General features: G+C 45.8%; 2 protein-coding genes across 2 annotated transcripts; both read right to left on the bottom strand.

Annotated features, from left to right (window-relative positions):
• Window positions 1-3573: 3573 nt before the first annotated feature.
• LOC140701360 (vomeronasal type-2 receptor 26-like) lies at window positions 3574-10897 on the bottom strand. Its single transcript, XM_072976965.2, has 5 exons — window positions 10607-10897; window positions 9028-9351; window positions 6790-7017; window positions 5991-6117; window positions 3574-5236 (listed from the first exon to the last, which is right to left on the bottom strand). The coding sequence occupies exons 1-5, from the start codon at window positions 10895-10897 to the stop codon at window positions 4263-4265; spliced, it is 1944 nt and encodes a 647-aa protein (XP_072833066.2). The 3' UTR covers window positions 3574-4262.
• Window positions 3574-19020, bottom strand: LOC140708308 (vomeronasal type-2 receptor 26-like). The gene is made up of 3 exons (XM_078378782.1): window positions 19000-19020; window positions 17544-17670; window positions 3574-15261 (listed from the first exon to the last, which is right to left on the bottom strand). Exons 1-3 carry the CDS (start codon window positions 19018-19020, stop codon window positions 14363-14365), a joined length of 1047 nt encoding a protein of 348 aa, XP_078234908.1. The 3' UTR covers window positions 3574-14362.
• Between the last annotated feature and the right edge of the window lie 3 nt (window positions 19021-19023).

Below are 19023 nucleotides of genomic sequence, written 5' to 3'. Positions count from 1 at the left end.
CTGGATGGAGCTGGGGGAGGTTAAGGCACCGATGACGGCCAGGAGCCTTGCCCCCTTCTCACAGGAGTAGTTCAACACATTCCCCTGTGATTTGAAAAGCAGATCGAGGGTGGCCTCACAGGCTCTCCGTGCACCGAACAAGTCATCAGCCACGACAGATCCCAGTGTGGTATTTGGCAACAGCTTGTTGTTGTTGTTGATCTCATGAATGGCAAACAGAAAGGCCAGGACGTGCTGGTAGTTTTTAGGGATGATGCTGGAATGAGAGTTTCACAGGGTCTTATGTCGTGACATTACAGAAAGAAAGGAAATGAAGTGCTATAAAGTGCTGGTTGATGATCTTCCAAGCAAAACCAATTTGGGCGTCTTTCTCCATCTGAATTATTGGGCGAATCTTTCATTTGTCCCTCTTGTGGAACTAGACAAGATACTTGTTTTCGGACAACAAACATGAGGAACTCTTAGGTCATTTCACTGATCACAAACCCATTCACTCTCATTTGATCACTCTCGTGGTTGATCTCAAACATTCTGCTAAGTGACCAACAACACCTAGTATCGCCTCTGGGGAACATTCACACCTAATTAAAGTGTTCTGGGGGACACTAAATTTCTGTTGGTATTACAGCATCCGTCCAAGACATCATTCTGTGAATGCGCCGCTCTGCAGAAATGTGGGCAATGCCATCATTTGAAAAATATCCAGAAAGGAATGAAAACTTTGAGATATGATGTGGCCTAGTTGAATGGGTTTGCCCAGATTTTAGATATGCCACCCAGTCCCTGTTACACTATTAGGACCTCTGATTTCTGTGTTTTTAATTAAGGTGGGGGACAAGTCTCCAACCTACAGTCTAGACCTTAGGAGACTAGACCGCTTTTTGTGGGTAGTGTAGGACAGTGGAAGGATCTTTCAATGGATATCATGTTTGGGCTGCTTCATGCAGAAGACTATGGGGTGTGCACAATGGGAGGAAAAGTCCTCTGGGAGCCCTTAGCCACTTGCTTGAGTGCCGTTCTTTCTTGGTCCAAATTGAATCAACCAGCCAGTCTGTGCAATTCTTTTGGTACTTTTAAGTAGCAACTTTTTGAAAGCCCATAGATGGGTGAAAAAGCACTCAGTCTAAAGCCAGATAATTTAGGCAGAGTGCTTTTGCACCACCACAGATCCAGTACAGTCCCTCCAAATAATAAAGAGGTACTTACATTCCTCTTGATGAGGTCTCTGGACGCATCTTAAACTGGAGTGAAGGCATTTCAGAAAAGATCATAGACACAGTTTCTCCAATGAGAACATCTTCTCTGGAAGGAGGGAGAGTATATGGAACATCTGGCTCTCTCCTATATCTGAGGGTGTTCAAACTCTTGCTGGACGTATGAGGAAAGACAAAGAGGAGGAGGCGGAGGAGCAGGAAGACTAACCTAAAAGCCAGCAAAAAATGGCGCCAGTTGGAAAGGCAGACCCGCATTGTCACCTAACTGACAAGTTCTAAGCTGGTGAGTTCAATGCCCTTCCTTAGACAGCACAAGAAACAACTCATCAAAAACAAAAGAGAGATTCTAAGTATAGCTTTCCACCTAAGAGCTGACTCAAGCTTCCTCAATCAAACTTCACTTCAAAGGAATCACCCTGCATCAACTACGGGTTCTCTATTTCTGCACAACTCACTTTGCCTTGAAGTGGAGCCCACAGCCTGCCTCTCCTTACATTCCATGGGGCTTACTCACAAGAAAGGAAAGATAGGATTGCTTTATATGTTTAGCCGTGTAAAGAGACTGAGTTGTTGTGCTGGATTTTGCCAAGCGGCCCGTGGGACCCGTGGAATTTGCACAGGCAGCAGGAGTCAATCATACTGATTTTGCTAATTATAGGGCAGATGATGCCCTTTTCCCCATGTCCCTGTTTAACCAGGTATAGCCAGAGGAAATATGTTTCTCTGGTCCGTGATTTCACTGTAGCTTCTGCCACAAACAGAATGAAATGAGACAATAGAAGAAATAGGGGATGCAACCTCTTGAGATTTTGGTGCCTGCTGATTCATGGGTCTCCCTTTGCAAATGGGAAGAAACTGGGGGGTCGGCAAGGGGGGTCTTGGACAACCAACTAAGTTCCATAACTAGAATGACTCAACTTGTTGAGCATAAGATCCAATAACATTTACTGAGTCCAGACAAAGTCCAGACTTCTCTGTCATCTCATTTTATGGATTGGAGTCCATGGGCCATAAGGATCCACAGGGTTTACTCACAGGAAGAGGCAGACAAGACTATATATTAGCAGGTTAGGAGAACAACTTGTTATGCTCAATTCTGCTAAGGGGCCCAGGGGGCCTGTAAAATTTGCAAAGGAAGCAGATGTCAAACACAATGGTTGGACTAATTGTAGGGCAGAGGATTTCCTGAACCCCAAGGCCCTGGTCAGCCAGGGAAAACCAGAGGAAACCTGTTGCTATGATGTGGGATCCTATTATCAGTTCCAGCATAGAGAGAATGAAATACCATCCAAAAGCTAAGGATCGCACCCTTTTGAGATCCTATGCATTTTCATTCATGGGTCTCCCATTGCAAGTGAGAAAAAACTGGGGGATTTGACAAAGGGGGTCTCAGGAAACCAACCAAGCTCAATAAACAGAGTGACTCATTGTGTTGAGAATAAGATCCAATAACATTTACTGAATGCAAAGTCCAGACTTATATGTTGTCTCATGCTATAGGAAATCCTACAGAGCAAGGAAACTGGAAGTGAAGCTTAATCAGTAAATAGTTGTTTATTGGGCTCATGAGCATTGGTATCTGTGTAAGGTCGCAACATATATACAAACAATACCCTATCCTCCATGCTTTAAAACTTTGATTTGATCTTTTGGGATGCAATTGGGGGGGTGGAGTCCCCGGCATGAGAAATCAGGTCCCATTTGGGTTGCCAGGATGAAGGATGGAGACTCAACTCGGGAGAAGTGATACCCAATGGAGGATAAAATCTGTTTCTTGGTCCTGAGACAGCATGGAACCTGGGGTGGCTCCCAATTTCAGTCTGACCTGTCCCTGGCACGTCACATGGCCTCGCCTCATTTCATCCCTGGAATTGAGACTAGTGATGTTGTAAGGCCTCAGCCTGTGGTCTCAGAGCTTCTTCGAAATCCGTTATCAGTAGACGAGGATGCTGAACTGCTAACCTGGTGCTCTATGTGGTTCTGAACCACATGACAACAGTGGGAAACACTCAAACCTGATTCTATTACTTAAAAAATTCTCATATAATCAGATGTTTGAATTTTTAGTATCTGGAGCTCAGGACTAGCCTGGGATTAGACTTGAAACTTGGCACTATCTATTCCAGCATACAGGAACAGCTCCCACCAAATTCTGGCCTCTTTCTATCCACCCTGTGCAGTCACAATACCATCCCCAGACCGAAACCATTTAGGCCTTTAGAGGTTCAAACTAGGACTTTGACTTTGGCACAGAAACGCTTGCTTTAATGATCTTCTGGCTCACTTCCTCCAACTCGCTCCATGGTGCCTCAGCTAATTCTATTAACATAAGGCCCAAGCAATAATGACAAGTGGACAATTTCTTGGAGGAAAGGGCGACAGGTTTATTCAGATAAAACAAGTGTACACTCAGGTGCCCAGCAGGGTGAGGACCCCGAGATAAACAGGGTTCAACTTTTTATACAGTTCTAAAAAGGAAACAAAAGTATGTAGCCATTCATTGTTCCTCGAGGACTATGTGCATGGGTTGCAATTTCTCGCATCTCAGCAAAGCAGTTAGTTTCTCATATGCAGACCTGATCTCTAAGAAATGTTGAATCTTCCTTACAAAGCACTACATTGGCACTTGCTCCATTCTTAACAGGTGGGCCTGCCTCTGAAAAGTGTATAGAAACACGGCAGCAAAATAGATAACCCGGCCTGGTTACAAGGCCACATAATCACCTCTTCCAACAGCTCTGCTGGTTATTCATCTGCTTCCCATCACAATTCAAAGCCCTGCTTTTAACCTATCAAGCCCCAAAAGGGTTGAGTCCAAGGATGTCTGTGGCCTTGCATCCTTTTATAAGAAGAAAGGAAGGACGAGATTCTAGCTGGACAGCCACACTGCAAAAGAGTTATCTGTGGCTCGCATACTGGAGGCGAAAGGACATCCCTAACTCCTACATAGTCTGAACCATTGTAGCTTTTCTTTAATAACTACTGTAGGACTGTATGAAAAAGAAATAGGTCAAGGATCTAAAGAACCCAAATAAACTACTGTCAGCGTTATTTTTTTCTTACTAATTGTTCTCTGGTGTTTAGGTCCGGTCTCAAGATTATAATATAGCATTTTGGGAAGAAGATACAGCCCAGTAAGCCCAGATTAGAAGCCAAGATGGAGAAGATCTCCACGGCCACCATGTATTTCCCTTTGGTGCTCAAGTAAGTGGGCACAAAGGAGACCCACACACTGCAAAACACCAACATGCTGAAGGTGAGCAGCTTGGCCTCATTGAAGCTGTCAGGTAACCTTCTGGCAAAGAAAGCCACTGTGAAGCTGGTGATGGCCAGAAGGACCATGTAACCCAACAAAAGGTAGAACATCATGTCTGAGCCTTCATTACACTGCACGATAATCTGGTCCATTTGAGATTTCCTGTCAAATTCTGGGAAAGGCGGTGAGGTCACCAGCCACACAATGCAGATGCCACTTTGAATAAGTGAACCGAGAACCACCAGGGACACTCCCAACCTGTTTCCCACCCACATCCTGGCCCTGCTTCCAGGTTTAGTGGCCATGAAGGCCAGAACCACCGTGACGGTTTTAGCCAAAACACACGAAACAGCCACAGTGAAGATGATGCCAAAGGTGGTTTGCCTCAGAAGGCAGGAGATCTTCCCAGGCAATCCAATGAAGAGGAAGGGACAGAGGAAGCCCAGGAAGAGAGAAGAGAGCAGGACACAGGTTAAGTTCCAGTTGTTGGCCTTGACAAGGGGAGTGTGCCGGGAGTGAAGGAAGACCCCCATCACCAGAACGGTCAGCCCAGAAAACAAAAAGGCACAACACCCCAAAGTTGCTCCCAAAGGTTCTCTGTAGGACAAGTAAGCCACACTTTTCAAGAGGCAGCGATCCTGGCCCTGGTTTGGATACCGATCTTCATAGCACTTCTCACATTGATCTGCATCTAAAATCCAGAAAGAAAACCACAAGTGTTCAAAAATGTTTCCTCTCATGAAGGAAGGCAAATTCATTTCAAAAGCTTAGAAGTAAAAGACACTCTAAAACAAAGGTTCTCTTCAAAGGGTGAACTGGAAGGTTTTTTTTCTTTTGGATTTGCTTTCCGACATATACTTTATTCCCTTCCTTCTCCACCTGCTTGCTTTGTTCTCCCTGGAGCACCAAGGAGTATGGGGTTTGGACATGTTGGGAGAAGAGGCTCACAGGAAGCTTTCCCAGTTAGTCACCCTCCGGGAAGCAACCCAGGCCAGGTAGGACAAGGGCACAGAATCCTAGAAGAATTGAGTTGGAAGAGATCTATAAGGCCAAGGAGTCCAAACCCCTGCTCAATGCAGGGATCCAAACCAAAGTATACCTGACCTTTGGTTATCTTGTTTCCCCCAAAATGATTCCATTGTTCTGATGCTCACCACCTGCAAAGGGAATTCATTCCAGGAGAGATAAATAAAACCCTCCTGACATCCGCATCCCTCAAATTCATGGTGCTGTGTAGCCTTCTTCAATCCCAGTCCAAAGCCACTTGCACTCGTTTTTTTTTTTTTTAAAAAAAAACACTAAAATGGAAATGTACAGAACCAGGGAGGAATTGACTGGGCATGTCATCCAGAAGGACCCCTGCCTGGGCTCCTTTATTGGAGCACTGAGTAAGCCATAGATCTCTGGACATCCCTCCTAGCAACCATTTTAGTGGAAAAGGGTTGGTATGTGACCAATATTAAAAAGCAGGGCCCCCGTCTCACTCTGTCCTCATTGAAGCTGCCCCTTTCTCCAATTACCAGCATGGATGGAAATTCTGCCTTCCGGGCACCGAGTGCATTGGTAACAACAAACTGGCTCCCCCTGCTGGACAATCTTGCTGTAACCGGGGTGGCAGCTCGCCACACAGGCGGCACGAGGAACTGTCTATAAGGACATCCAAGAGGAAAAGAGGCAAGTTAAGGGAAATAGGGTCATTTCCACAGGTTCACGATGACAATTGCAGGGTGCTCCCATTTCAGACGGCCAATTTCTTTTTCAGATGTTGGTGACCAGGAAAGAAATAATCTCCCTGATCATGAACGGCAACAAGGACCGTGGGACAAACATGAAAAGAAAGGGGAATTTGAATTCTGAGGGGAGAAGGAGAGATTTGTGAGGCCATGTCTGTGTGTATCTGAGTACACAGAATAATAGCGTTGGAAGGGACCTATTAGCTCATCAAGTCTCTCTCCCTTATCGATGCAGGAACCTTACTTTAACCAAATTTGACCAATGCTTGTCCAAATGCCCTAAAGAAGTTCCACTAAAGAGCTAAGAGCACATGTCTTTGAAATGGAACCCAATTCTGATTTTCCCCAGATTTTCATCCCTCATTTCCATTGCCCCTTCTTGTCTTTCCAACTCCCAACAAATATGCTACGGAGCCCCTATGGGTGAGCCCTCCTCATGGCCAAGAACTCTGGACATCTATCTCTTCATATCTAAATACAACCTCTTCATCTCAAACCCAGTGTGGTAATGCTTAAATCATGGGGTTGATTTGTAAACATCAGAGAGGATCTGATGGCTTGAAGCCTTCCACAAAAGAATGGACACCTGATTGAACTTGGGATTCCACACAACGGCACTTCCATTCAGGGTGAACTTCTTTCCATCAGGACCATGAGGATCGATCCAACCAACACGCACTCTCTGGAAGGACCGATTGGGGAAGGTCACCAAGTTGTTGACGTCATACCCAAATTCCAGGTCCCCGTTCTCGTTGAAAAAGATTTCATCCCCAGCAGTGTTGTTGAAGCGGACATTTCTCAGGAAAAAGTGAAGCTACATTTAGGGAGAGAAAGAGCTGCTTGTAGTGCACATGGTAAGAGAGGGGTTGGAATTATCTTTCTGGAATTTCAGTTAATGCAACCTTTCATCCATCAAAAATGTTTTAATGACTCTATTAATATTAATCAATGTGAAGTCACATGAGTGTCTCTTTTCGAAAGGAACAAGTGGCCAGATGTGTGGAACATCCGGACTAAAAGACAAGGATGTTCTGTTACATGGGAAGGGCTCAGCTGCCACCTCCGGGCTGGATTTTCCACAGAAATTCCATTGAGCCAATATATTCCACTTCCAAAGTTCCATCTTCGAAATGGACTGCATTCAAGTTGTGCTCAAGACCCGGGAGTAGAAAAAGAATGTTTGAGTTATGGAGCCAAGAAGATACCCTGAAATTACGATCGTCAGCAGCAGAAGTGTTGGATGACCTGGAGACCCTGGGCTCAAATCCAATCTCAGCCATGAAACTCAACAGTTGACCTCATTCATAGCTGTAACCATCTCTCAATCCAACCTACATGACTGGGAGATGGTGAGGGGAAACTGGGGATGATGAGGACTGCCGTTAACACTGCCTTTAGAGGAATGCCTGGTGTTCAATTCTCATGACAAGCACTGTTCAGTGACATCCAGGGGGTTACACATCACCTCCCCTGGCTTGAGTTAATATCTTCAAATGGAAGGAAGATTACAGCAACACCAAAATGGAAAAGACAAACCACAATAATGGGATAGTTCTGCTCTGTTCTCCTGTATCATCAGTTAGATACGGGCCATCAAGTCAGAACCTCAGAAGGCTTCCAAGGTAAGGGAGATATATAAGAAGTGGTTTTGCCAGGACGACAACCCGATGGTTTTACCTGTTCTACAGCTCCAGAGAGGAATTTGAACACTGGTCTCCACAATCCCAGTTCACCAGTCTACCCACTATCCAGAAATGGGTACCAATCATAGATCCTTAGTAGTGACCTAAAACTCAGTGTTGGCTATAAAAGTTTCCATGAAGTCCATATGAGATTAAGAAATATTTTAGGGTCACCCAAAGTGCAGGATTTATCAGAGAGATCTTGAAAACATGCTCTGGCAAATTCTACCACTGTTAGTGGACAAAGTATTTCATCTCTTCAACTATATTTTATTTTTATTTCATACCCCACCTTTCTCCCGACAGAGGGACCCTATACAGAAGAATCAACATGTTTTTACCACTTCTTAAATCCTGAAGTGTCATTGAAAAATAGGATTCGACCACTTGTGGAAAATCATCTTTCAATATTCTTTAACCAAATAATCCTCAGAAAGAGTACAGGTAGTGTCAGTTCACCATGTTCTGGAAGACCTTGTGAACTAAATTGTCAGATAAATTCTACTCCCCTTACTTGCCGCTAATATTTCTTCAAGGTATATTATACGAAATTTCTCTATCTGTCCACAAGGAAGCTCCTAAAACTTTGTCTGCAGCCTGGAGGAAGCCTGACTTACCTGCCAAGGTTGACCAGCCAAACGACCCTCTCTGTCTCTAGTCCTCATGGCTCTCTGATTTGCTGTGGCTGAGGACATGGCATGGAGAGCATGTGCCACAGCGTAGACTGCATTGTAGACACTGTAGCTCTGCCCAGACATTTCCAGCTCAAACACAGACCGAGGGAGGTTCCCAAGACCCTCTTCCCCAGTGCAGGTAGTTAGAAAAGGCAAGTCATACGCTGGAAATGAGCACATGAATGCAGAGTGCCAGAATATTTTGAAGAAGACAACATTTGACTTATAGGGGTTCAAACTCTCAAGAAAATCTTGAAATCCTGGCACCACATTGGAGTGAAGGGAGAAGGACAAGGTGCCATTGAGGGACTTTGCTGTGAATGGATCCCAAGGGAGAACGGTGGTGAAATCCCACTGGGCTGTTATGATCCAAACTTTTTCCATTGGCCGATTCAGGACAATTTCCGAGTTATATAGAACAATTCGTAAACCTTCCATAGATTGGCCATCTCCATGGATGAGCCATACATTGAGCGGGCGCGACCGGAGTGCAGAGAACAGGCTGCCCAGGAGTGTAGTAGCTGTCTCATTCGAAGTGTGGGTTGTCATCAGAGGAACGAATTCTGTCACAGCGACACAGATGTTGTTCTGCAAGAGCCTTGGCCTCAGGGTTCGGAGAAACGCTTCCCCAGTGCCATCGCTGGACAGGAGGAGGCCAATCCAGTTCCACCCAAAATATTTGAGCAGCTCAACAATCCCATCGTATTGAGGTTCTTCATTCGGAATCATCCGGAAAAAAAGGGGGAACTGGGTTTGGTCACTCAGCACAGGGTCAAAAGAGCCGTAGGAAAGCTAGAGCAAGAGGGAATAATAGAAATTATTTGTGTCCTTGGGTCATCATTCATGTGCTGGTGGCCACGTTCACATATGACACAAAACATTTTCCTGGTGGTGAAGATCAGGAGGGATTGTGAAGAGCCTCCAGAAGGATTTCTCCAGACTGGGAGAATGGGCTGCAAAATGGCAAATGTGTTGCAATATAAGAACTTGTAAAGTAATGCACATTGGGGCAAAAATATTTGAAACTTTAGCTAATGGGTTCTGAGTGGACCGTGAGGGATCAGGAAAGAGAGCTTGGTGTGCTGGTGGACAGCTAGATGAAAGTGTCAACCAAGTGCGCAGCGGCCGTGAAGAAGGCCAATTCCATGCTAGGCATCCTTAGAAAGGGGACTGAAAATAAAACAGCCCACATTCTAATGCCATTGTACTATACGCTTGTAAGGCCAGATGCAGGAGTGGGGGGTAACAGGAGACAGATATCTCATTGTCTCGTGTGCTCTCAGAGGCCTCTGGTGGGGCCACTGTGAGATACAGAGAGCTGGACTAGATGGGCCCTTGGCCTGATCCAGCGGGCTCTTCTTATCTTCTTGTGCTTTATAACGAGCACCTGCTGTGCACACCCTGCCCATTTAGACAGATAGCCTACTCTGGGCGGTATTACAAAGTTTAAAAACAATAAAACCAATAACATACAAAAATCCAAGATATAAAAATACAGATTTTGAAAAATACAGCAGGAGGGAAAGCCTGCCTAAATAGCCATGTCTTTAGTTTACTTCAAAAAAAGCTAAAATCTGGAATTCTAGTGCTCATGTGAAGGACGTCTCGAGAAGTGCTGGATTGCTCAGTGGTTGAGATCTCTGTCTCTGAAGCCAGAGGTTGGGAGGTCTATTCCCCATTGGGCTTCCCGGAAAGAGGCTGGACTTGAGGATCCATCGGGTCCCTTCCAGCTCTGCAGTTCGAAGGTTATTCAAAGCTATAGAGAACGTGGGCCTTTGGCAGCTGATTCCAAGCAGTCCCTAGCAAGGCTGAGTTGGCAGCATCTCTACAAGGGAGTAGATCCCTTTTTGTGTGCAATCTATAGTCAAAACACACAGGGAGCTGATGATCAGTATCAAGGCAAGAGCAGCTCCCTCTTTGTCTCTCTCCCATTTGCAAATAGGGCACCTTTTCTGATCCAAGGATAACCAACCCCCTCTCCAAGTACAATCTCCCATCGTCTCCTTCTTAAAGGCTTTCTCTCTGCCCGCACATGAAACCCACATACCTGTGGCACTTTGTAGGTGCTCAAGACGTTGGCCATCTGGATGGAGCTGGGGGAGGTTAAGGCACCGATGACGGCCAGGAGCCTTGCGCCCTTCTCACACAAGTAGTTCAACACATTCCCCTGTGATTTGAAAAGCAGATCGAGAGTGGCCTCACAGGCTCTCCGTGCACTGAAAAAATCTTCAGCCACGACAGATCCCAGTGTGGTATTTGGCAACAGCTTGTTGTCCTTGTTGATCTCATGAATGGCAAACACAAAGGCCAAGATGTGCTGGTAGTTTTTTGGGATCATGCTGAAAAGAGAGTTTCACAGGGTCTTATATCGTGACATCAGAGAAAGAAAGGAAAGGAACTGCTATAACATTCTGATTGATGATCTTCCAAGCAAACCTGATTTGGGCATCTTTCTCCTTTTGAATTTTTGGGTGAATCTTTCATTTGTCCCTCTTGTGGAACTAGACAAGATACTTGTTTTGTGATAACAAATATGAGGAACCCTTAGGTCACTTCACTGATTACAAATGCATTCACTCTCATTTGATCACTCTCGTGGTTGATCACAAACATTCTGCTAAGTGACCAACAACACCTACTACTGCCTCTGGGGAACATTCACACCTAATAAAGTGTTCTGGGGGACACTAAATTTCTGTTGATAAGACTCCACGGCACCCGTCCAAGACATCATTCTGTGATTGCGCCCCTCTGCAGAAATGTGGACTATGCCATCATATGAAAAACACCCATAAAGGAATGAAAACTTTGAGTTATAATATGGCCTGGTTGAATTGGATTTCCCCAGATTTTAGATATGCCACCCAGTCACTGTTCCACTATTAGCATCTCACATTTCAGTGTTTTAATTAAGGTTGGCAGACAAGTCTCTAACCCTTAGCAAACTCCACTGCTTTTTGTGGGTAGTGTAGGACAGTGGAACAAACCTGGGCTGCTTAAGACAGTATCTGGGGTGGGAAAGTAGAGGTAGGATCTTTCAATGGATAGTATGTTTGGGCTGCTTCATGCAGAAGACAATGGGGTGTGCACAATGGGAGGAAAAGTCATGGGGGAGCACTTGGCCACTTGCTTGAGTGACATTCTTTCTTGGTCCAGATTGAATAAACCAGCCAGTCTGTGCAATTCTTTTGATTCTTTTAAGTAACAACATCTTGAAAGCCCATGGGTTGGTGAAAAAGCACTCAGTCTAAAGCCAGATAATTTAGGCAGAGTGCTTTTGCACCACAACAGATCCAGCACAGTCCCTTCAAACAATAAAGAGGTACTTACATTCCTCTTGATGAGGTCTCTGGACGCACCTTAAACTGTGGTGAAGGCATTTCAGCAAAGATAATAGACACAGTTTCTCCAATGAGAACATCTTCTCTGGAAGGAGGGATAGTATATTCATCATCTGGCTCTCTGCTGCATCTCATGGTGTTCAACATCTTGTTGGACGTATGAGGAAAGACAAGGAGGAGGAGGAAGAAGAAGAAGACTAACCTGAACGCCAGCAAAAAATGGCCCCAGTTGGAAAGGCAGCCCTGCATTGTCCCCTAACTGACAATTTCTAAGCTTGTGAGAGGTTCGAAATGTAGGCTTCAACCTAAAAGCTCGATCAAGCTTGCTTTGCTCTATTAATCAAGCTTCATGAAAAAATGATTCACCCTGAATCAACTACACATTCTCTGTTTCTTCAAGCCAAGCATCGCCTTGAAGCGGAGCCCACGGGCCATAAAGTTCCACAGGGTTTACTCACAGGAAGAGGGAGACAAGACTATATAATAGCAGGGTAGGAGAACAACTTGTTGTGCTGAATTCTGCTAAAGGGCCCAGATGGCCTGTACAATTTGCAAAGGAAGCAGGTGTCAAACATAATGGCCGGACTAATTGTAGGGCAGAGGACTCCCTGAACCCCAAGGCCCTGGTCAGGCACGGAAAACAAGAGGAAACATGTTGCTATGATTTGGGATCCTACTATCAGTTCCAGCATAGAAGGAATGAAATCCATCCAAAAGCTAAGGATTGCACCCTTTTGAGATCCTATACATGCTGGTTCATGGGTCTCCCATTGCAATTGAGAAGAACCTGGGGGAATTGACAAAGAGGGTCTCGGACAAACAACCAAGTTCAATAAACAAAGTGTTGAGCATAAGATCCAATAAAATTTACTGAGTCCAGACAATGTCCAGACTGAGATGTTGTCTCATGCTATAGGAAATGCTACAGAGCAAGGAAACTGGAAGTGAAGCTCAATCAGTAAATAGTTGTTTATTGTGCTCCTGAGCGATAGTATCTGTGTAATGTGCCAACATGTATATAAACGATACCCTATCCTCCCTGCTTTAAAACTTTGACTTGATCTTTCACGACCCAATCAAGGGGGGGAATGGAGTTCCCTGCATGAGAAATCGGTTCCCATTTGGGTTGTCTGGTCTGAAGGATGGAGACTCAACTCAGGAGAAGTGGTACCCTATGGAGGATAAAGTCTGTTTCTTGGTCCTGAGACAGCATGGAACCTGGGGTGGCTCCCAATTTTAATCTGCCCTGTCCCTGAGGCATCACAAGGCCTCGCCTCATAACGTCCCTGGGATCGAGTCTAGTGATGTTGTAAGGCCTCAGCCTGCGGTCTCAGAGGTTCTTCGGAAACCCCTTGCAGTAGACGAGGATGCTGAGCTGCTAACCTTGTGGTCTCTGTGGTTCTGAACCACACGAAGACAGTGTGAAACATTGAAACCTCATTCTATTAGTTTAAAAAATTCTCCTCTTATCAGATGTTTGATTTTTTTTTTTTAATCTGGAGCTCAGGAAATTTGGCACGGTCTATTCCAGTGTGCAGGAAAACTTCCCACCAGATTCCTGCCTCCTTCTCTCCACCCTGCGCAGTCACAATGCCGTCCCTAGATCCAAACCATTTAGACCTCTTGAGGTCAGAACCAGGACTTTGACTTTGGCACAGAAACACTTGCCTTTTAAATGATCTCCTGGCTCAGTTCCTCTAACTCGCTCCATGGTGTCTCAGCTATTTCTATGAAGCTAAGGCCCAAGCAATAATGACAAGCGGACAGTTTCTCGGAGGAAACGGCGACAGGTTTATTCAGATAAAGCAAGTGCGCACTCAGGTGCCCAGCAGGGTGGGGACCCCGAGATCAACAGGGTACAAGTTTTTATACAGTTCTAAAATAGAAACAAAAGTATGCAGCCGTTCATTGTTCCTTGAGGACCTTGTGCATGGGTAGCAATTTCTCGCATCTCAGCAAAGCAGTTAGTTTCTCATGCGCAGAGTGGCTGAGCTCTAAGGATTGTTGAAGTTTCCTTACAAATCGCTACTTTTTCGTTCGCACTTTCTCCCTTCTTAACAGGTGGGCCTGCCTCTGAAAAGTGTTCAGAAACACGGCAGCCAAATAGATAACCGGGCCTGGTTACAAGGCCACATAAAAACCTCTGCCAACAGCTCTGCTGGTTGTTCATCTGCTTCCCAGCACAATTCAAAGCCCTACTTTTAACCTATCAAGCCCAAAAGGATTGACTCCAATGATGTCCGTGGCTTTGTATCTCTTTTAAGAAGAAATGAAGGACGAGATGCTAGCTGGACAACCACACTGCAAAAGAGTTGTCTGTGGCTCGCATGCTGGAGGCGGAAGGACATCCCTAACTCCTACCCAGTCTCAACTTTTGCATCTTTTTTTAATAACTACTGTAGGACTGTATGAAAAAGAAATAGGTCAAGGAACTAAAGAACCTAAATAAACGACAGTCAGCGTTATTTTTTTCTAACTAATTGTTCTCTGGTGTTTAGGTCCGGTCTCAAGATTATAATGTAGCATTTGGGGAAGAAGATACAGCCCAGTAGACCAAGGTTGGAAGCCAAGATGGAGAAGATCTCCACGGCCACCATGTATTTCCCTTTGGTGCTCAAGTAGGTGGGCACAAAGGACACCCACACACTGCAAAACACCAACATGCTGAAGGTGAGCAGCTTGGCTTCATTGAAACTATCGGGTAACCTTCTGGCAAAGAAAGCCACGATGAAGCTGGTGATGGCCAGAAGGACCATGTAACCCAAGACAAGGTAGAACATCCTGTCTGAGCCTTCATTGCACTGCACGATGATCTGGTCCACTTGAGAGTTCCTGTCAAACTCTGGGAAAGGGGGTGAGGTCGCCAGCCACACGATGCAGATGCCACTTTGAATAAGTGAACCGAGAACCACCAGGGACACTCCCAACCTATTTCCCACCCACATCCTGGCCCTGCTTCCAGGTTTGGTGGCCATGAAGGCCAGAACCACCGTGACGGTTTTAGCCAAAACACAAGAAACAGCCACAGTGAAGATGATGCCAAAGGTGGCTTGCCTCAGAAGGCAGGAGATCTTCCCAGGCCAGCCGATGAAGAGGAAGGGGCAGAGGAAGCCCAGGAAGAGAGAGGAGAGCAGGACACAGGTGAGCTTCCAGTTGTTGGCCTTGACAAGGGGAGTGTGTCGGGAGTGAAGGAAGACCCCCATCACCAGAACGGTCAGTCCAGATAACAAAAAGGCACAACACCCCAAAGTTGCTCCCAAAGGTTCTCTGTAGGACAAGTAAGCCACACTTTTCAAGAGGCAGTGATCCTGGCCCTGGTTTGGATACCGATCTTCGTAGCACTTCTCACATCGATCTGCATCTAAAATCCAGAAAGAACGCAAAAGACACTTTGAAACAAAGGTTCTCATCAAAGAGTGAAATGGATTTGCATTCCGACATCTACTGTATTTTTCACTCCATAAGACGCACCAAATTTTTAGGAGAAGAAAAGAGGAAAGAATAATCTGTTTTCTTCTCCTAAAAACTGGTGAGCCTTATGGAGAGGTCCATCTTATGGAGCACATAATAGTACCATTTGGAGGCTCACCCTGCCCCCCCGGGGGTCAGAAGGGGCGAAATCGTCACCTTCTGGGACTCTTCTGAAGCTTCCCAAGCCTCAAGAGCCCCAGAAGGTGGTGATTTCGCCTCCTCTGGCCTGGCAGGGGGGAAGGGTGAGCCTCCAAAGGGTCCTAGGGTGTGTTCCAGGAACCTTTAGAGACTCACCCTGCCCCCCAGGCGTCAGAGGGGGCAAAATCGCGAGCTTCTGAGACTCTTCTGAAGCTTCCCAAGCCTCAAAAGAGACCCAGAAGGTAGCAATTCCGCCCCCCTCTGACCCCCAGGGGGGAAGGGTGAGTCTCTAAAGGGTTCTGGAACACACCATAGGACCCTTTGGAGGCTCGCCCTGCCCCCCCACTGGGCCAGAGGGGGGAAAATCACCAGCTTCTGGGACTCTTCTGAAGCTTCCCAAGCCTCAAGAGTCCCAGAAGGTGGCGATATCACCCCCTCTGACCCCTGAGATGCTCCCCCCACCCACCCCCACAGGGCCAGGGGGTGAAATTGCCAGCTTCTGGGAGTCTTCTGACATTTTTTGGGGGGGAGTGCGTCTTATGGAGCAAAAAATATGGTACTTTTTCCCTTGCTTCTCCACCTGCTTGCTTTGTTCTCCCTGGAGCACCAAGGAGCATGCGGCTCAGAGGTGTTGGGAGAAGAGGCTCACAGGAAGCTTTCCCAGTTACTAACCCTCCGGGAAGCAACCCAGGCCAGGTAGGAGAAGGGCACAGAATCCTAGAAGAATTGAGTTGGAAGAGACATATAAGGGCAAGGAGTCCATATCCCTGCTCAATGCAGGGATCCAAATCAAAGTATACCTGACCATTGGCTGTCTCCTTTCCCCCAAAATGCTTCCAGCGTTCTGATGCTCACCACCTCCAAAATGAATTTGTTCCAGCAGAGATAAATAGTCCCGACTTCCGGATCCCTAAAATTCATGGTGTTGTGTAGCCCTCTTGAATCCGAGTCCAAAGCCACTTCCCCTACATTTTTTTTAAAAAAACCACCTGAATGGAAATACACAGATCCAGAGAAGAATTGACTTGGCATGTCATCCAGAAGGACACCTGCCTGGCTCCTTTACTGGGGCACAGAGTAAGCCATAAATCTCTGGATATCCCTCCTTGCAACCATCTTAGTGAAAAAGGGTTGGTATGTGACCAATATTTAAAAGCAGGGACCCCATCTCACTCTGTCCTCATTGAAGCTGCCTCTTTTTCCAATTACAGTGGGCCCTCGACTTACGAACTTAATCCGTTCTGGAAGTCTGTTCATAAGTTGAAACGTTCTTAGGTTGAAACTAAATTTCCCATAGGAAGGCATTGAAAATTAATTAATGCATTCCTGGGGGGGAAGGTCCAAAAAACCTTTAAAATAAATAAAAGAAAGTCACTTACCAGGCCTTGGTAGCCCCCAAACTGCAGGATAAAGAGCACCAAACAGCTAAAAGCTGACACCCAGAAGGAAGCCTGGCAGCAATTTTGTGCTCTTCTCTGCTCCTGCCCCCTCCTTTCCCCACCTAACAGCTGATCAGCTGGCTCTGAAGAGGCTTCCAGAGGCTTGCTCAGCACCTAAAATGGCAGGGGAATAAAGCTCCCCTGCTTTCAGAAGCCTCCTGGGGGCAAGGGAAAGGCAGCAATGTTTTTATTCCCCAGCTTTATTCCCCAGCCTTTTTAGGTGCTGAGCAAGCCTCCGGAAGCCTCTTAAGAGCCAGCCGATCAGCTGTTAGGTGGGTCGAGGGGGGCAGGAGCAGAAAAGAGCACAAAATGGCTGCCAGGCTCCCTTCTGGCTGTCGGCTTGTAGCTGTTTGGTGCTCTTTTTCCTGCAGCTCGGGGGCTACCCAGGCCTCGTAAGTGACTTTCTTTTATTTATTTTTAATATTCTGACCTTTTTTCTCCTCCAGAAGCCTCTAAGGGGAGGGAGGGGGCCCTTTTTTCCTGTTCGTAACTTGAGGTAATTTTGTATGTGGAGAATGTTATTTCCCTATTGGGTGGGTTCGTAAGTTGAATTGTTCGCAGGTAGGGCCATTCGTAAGTCCAGGGTTTACTGTACCAGCATGGATCGAAATTCTGCCTTCCGGGCACCGAACGCATTGGTAACAACAAAATGGCTCCCCCTGCTGGACAATCTTGCTGTAACCGGGCTGGCAGCTCTCCACACAGGCGGCACGAGGAACTGTCTATAAGGACATCCAAGAGGAAAAGGGGGAGGTTAAGAGAAATAGGGTCATTTCCTCGAGTTCACGATGACGATTGCAGGGTGTGTCCATTTCAGAGGGCCAAGTTCTTTTTCAGGTGTGCATGACCAGGAAGGAAATCATCTCCCTGATCATGAACGGCAACAAGGACCATCGGACAAACATGAAAAGAAAGGGAAATTTGAATTCTGAAAGAGCCAGAACTTCCTCCTTTCGCCAACAGATTACAGGGACAGCAGATTCTGGCCTTTCCTTGTAATAAACTGGCAGGGAGAGAAGGAAAATGAAAAAAAAAAAGATGAGCGAGTCCGTAGGCAGGGGGAGAACGCTAAGCCTGATGTCCCATACAAAGGCCACTGAAAAGGAACTCCTTCCTCCACACAAACAACTGGAGAGTGGAACGTGGAGGTGTTAGCTGATTTTCAAAGAGGAAGGGATGGGAGGAGAGATTTGTGAGGCCATGTCTGTGTGTGTCTGAGTACATAGAATAATAGCTTTGGAAGGGACCTATTAGCTCATCAAGTCTCTCTCCCTTATTGATGCACGAACTTTACTTAAACCAAATTGGACCAATGCTTGTCCAAATCCCCTAAAGAAGTTCCACTAAAGACCTAAGAGCACATTAGAACATTCCATAATATATGCTTGCCATTATATATATTTGGGTGGGTTTTTTTTTCTGCCTCTGAAATTACTACTATTGTTAAGTCGAACCAATTCTGGAAATCTTTTTCTTACTGGTAGGGTATATTTATATGCTTACTAAAAGTAATGCACATTTTTACTATATGTATATATCTTATGGTTTAGTACAGGAATAACCAGCTCTTGTCAGATAATGGTTTTTACTAGACAGGGTTATAAGGAACATGGGGTTTCTCCACTACATGGAAACTTATTAGCAGAGAGGAAAGGGAAACAAAAGAAAATTACAAATTTCTTCTCTCCCAACGAGGAGGGCACTAAAAATACCAATGAAATTACAACATCATCACCAGCCCCTAATCTTGACTGGTCAGTTGAGTATCGATGTTCAAGAATAGAAACAAATAAGGAAGACTATGCTCCTGACCTGGCCACAGAGTTAGCAGTTGCAGAAAATGCTTTAGATTCCAGTAGGGTGGAAAAGAAGGGGGGAAAGGAGGAATTTGAGCCTTGAGGAATTTGGGGCAGCCCCCAAATAACAATGAAGACCCAACAAACCATCAATTGCCTATACCTGGTGCCCCAGTAGTGACACAGACTAAGAATAGAGTGAAACCCCCTTTGGAGCCCATGATAACAATAAACAAAAGGACACTCATCTCTAACTTGACAGTGCCTGCGAACCATCCC

Source organism: Pogona vitticeps, chromosome 6 (genome assembly GCF_051106095.1).
Source record: "Pogona vitticeps strain Pit_001003342236 chromosome 6, PviZW2.1, whole genome shotgun sequence".
Classification (NCBI taxonomy): domain Eukaryota; kingdom Metazoa; phylum Chordata; class Lepidosauria; order Squamata; family Agamidae; genus Pogona; species Pogona vitticeps.
This window is presented reverse-complemented; position numbering and strand designations above follow the sequence as displayed.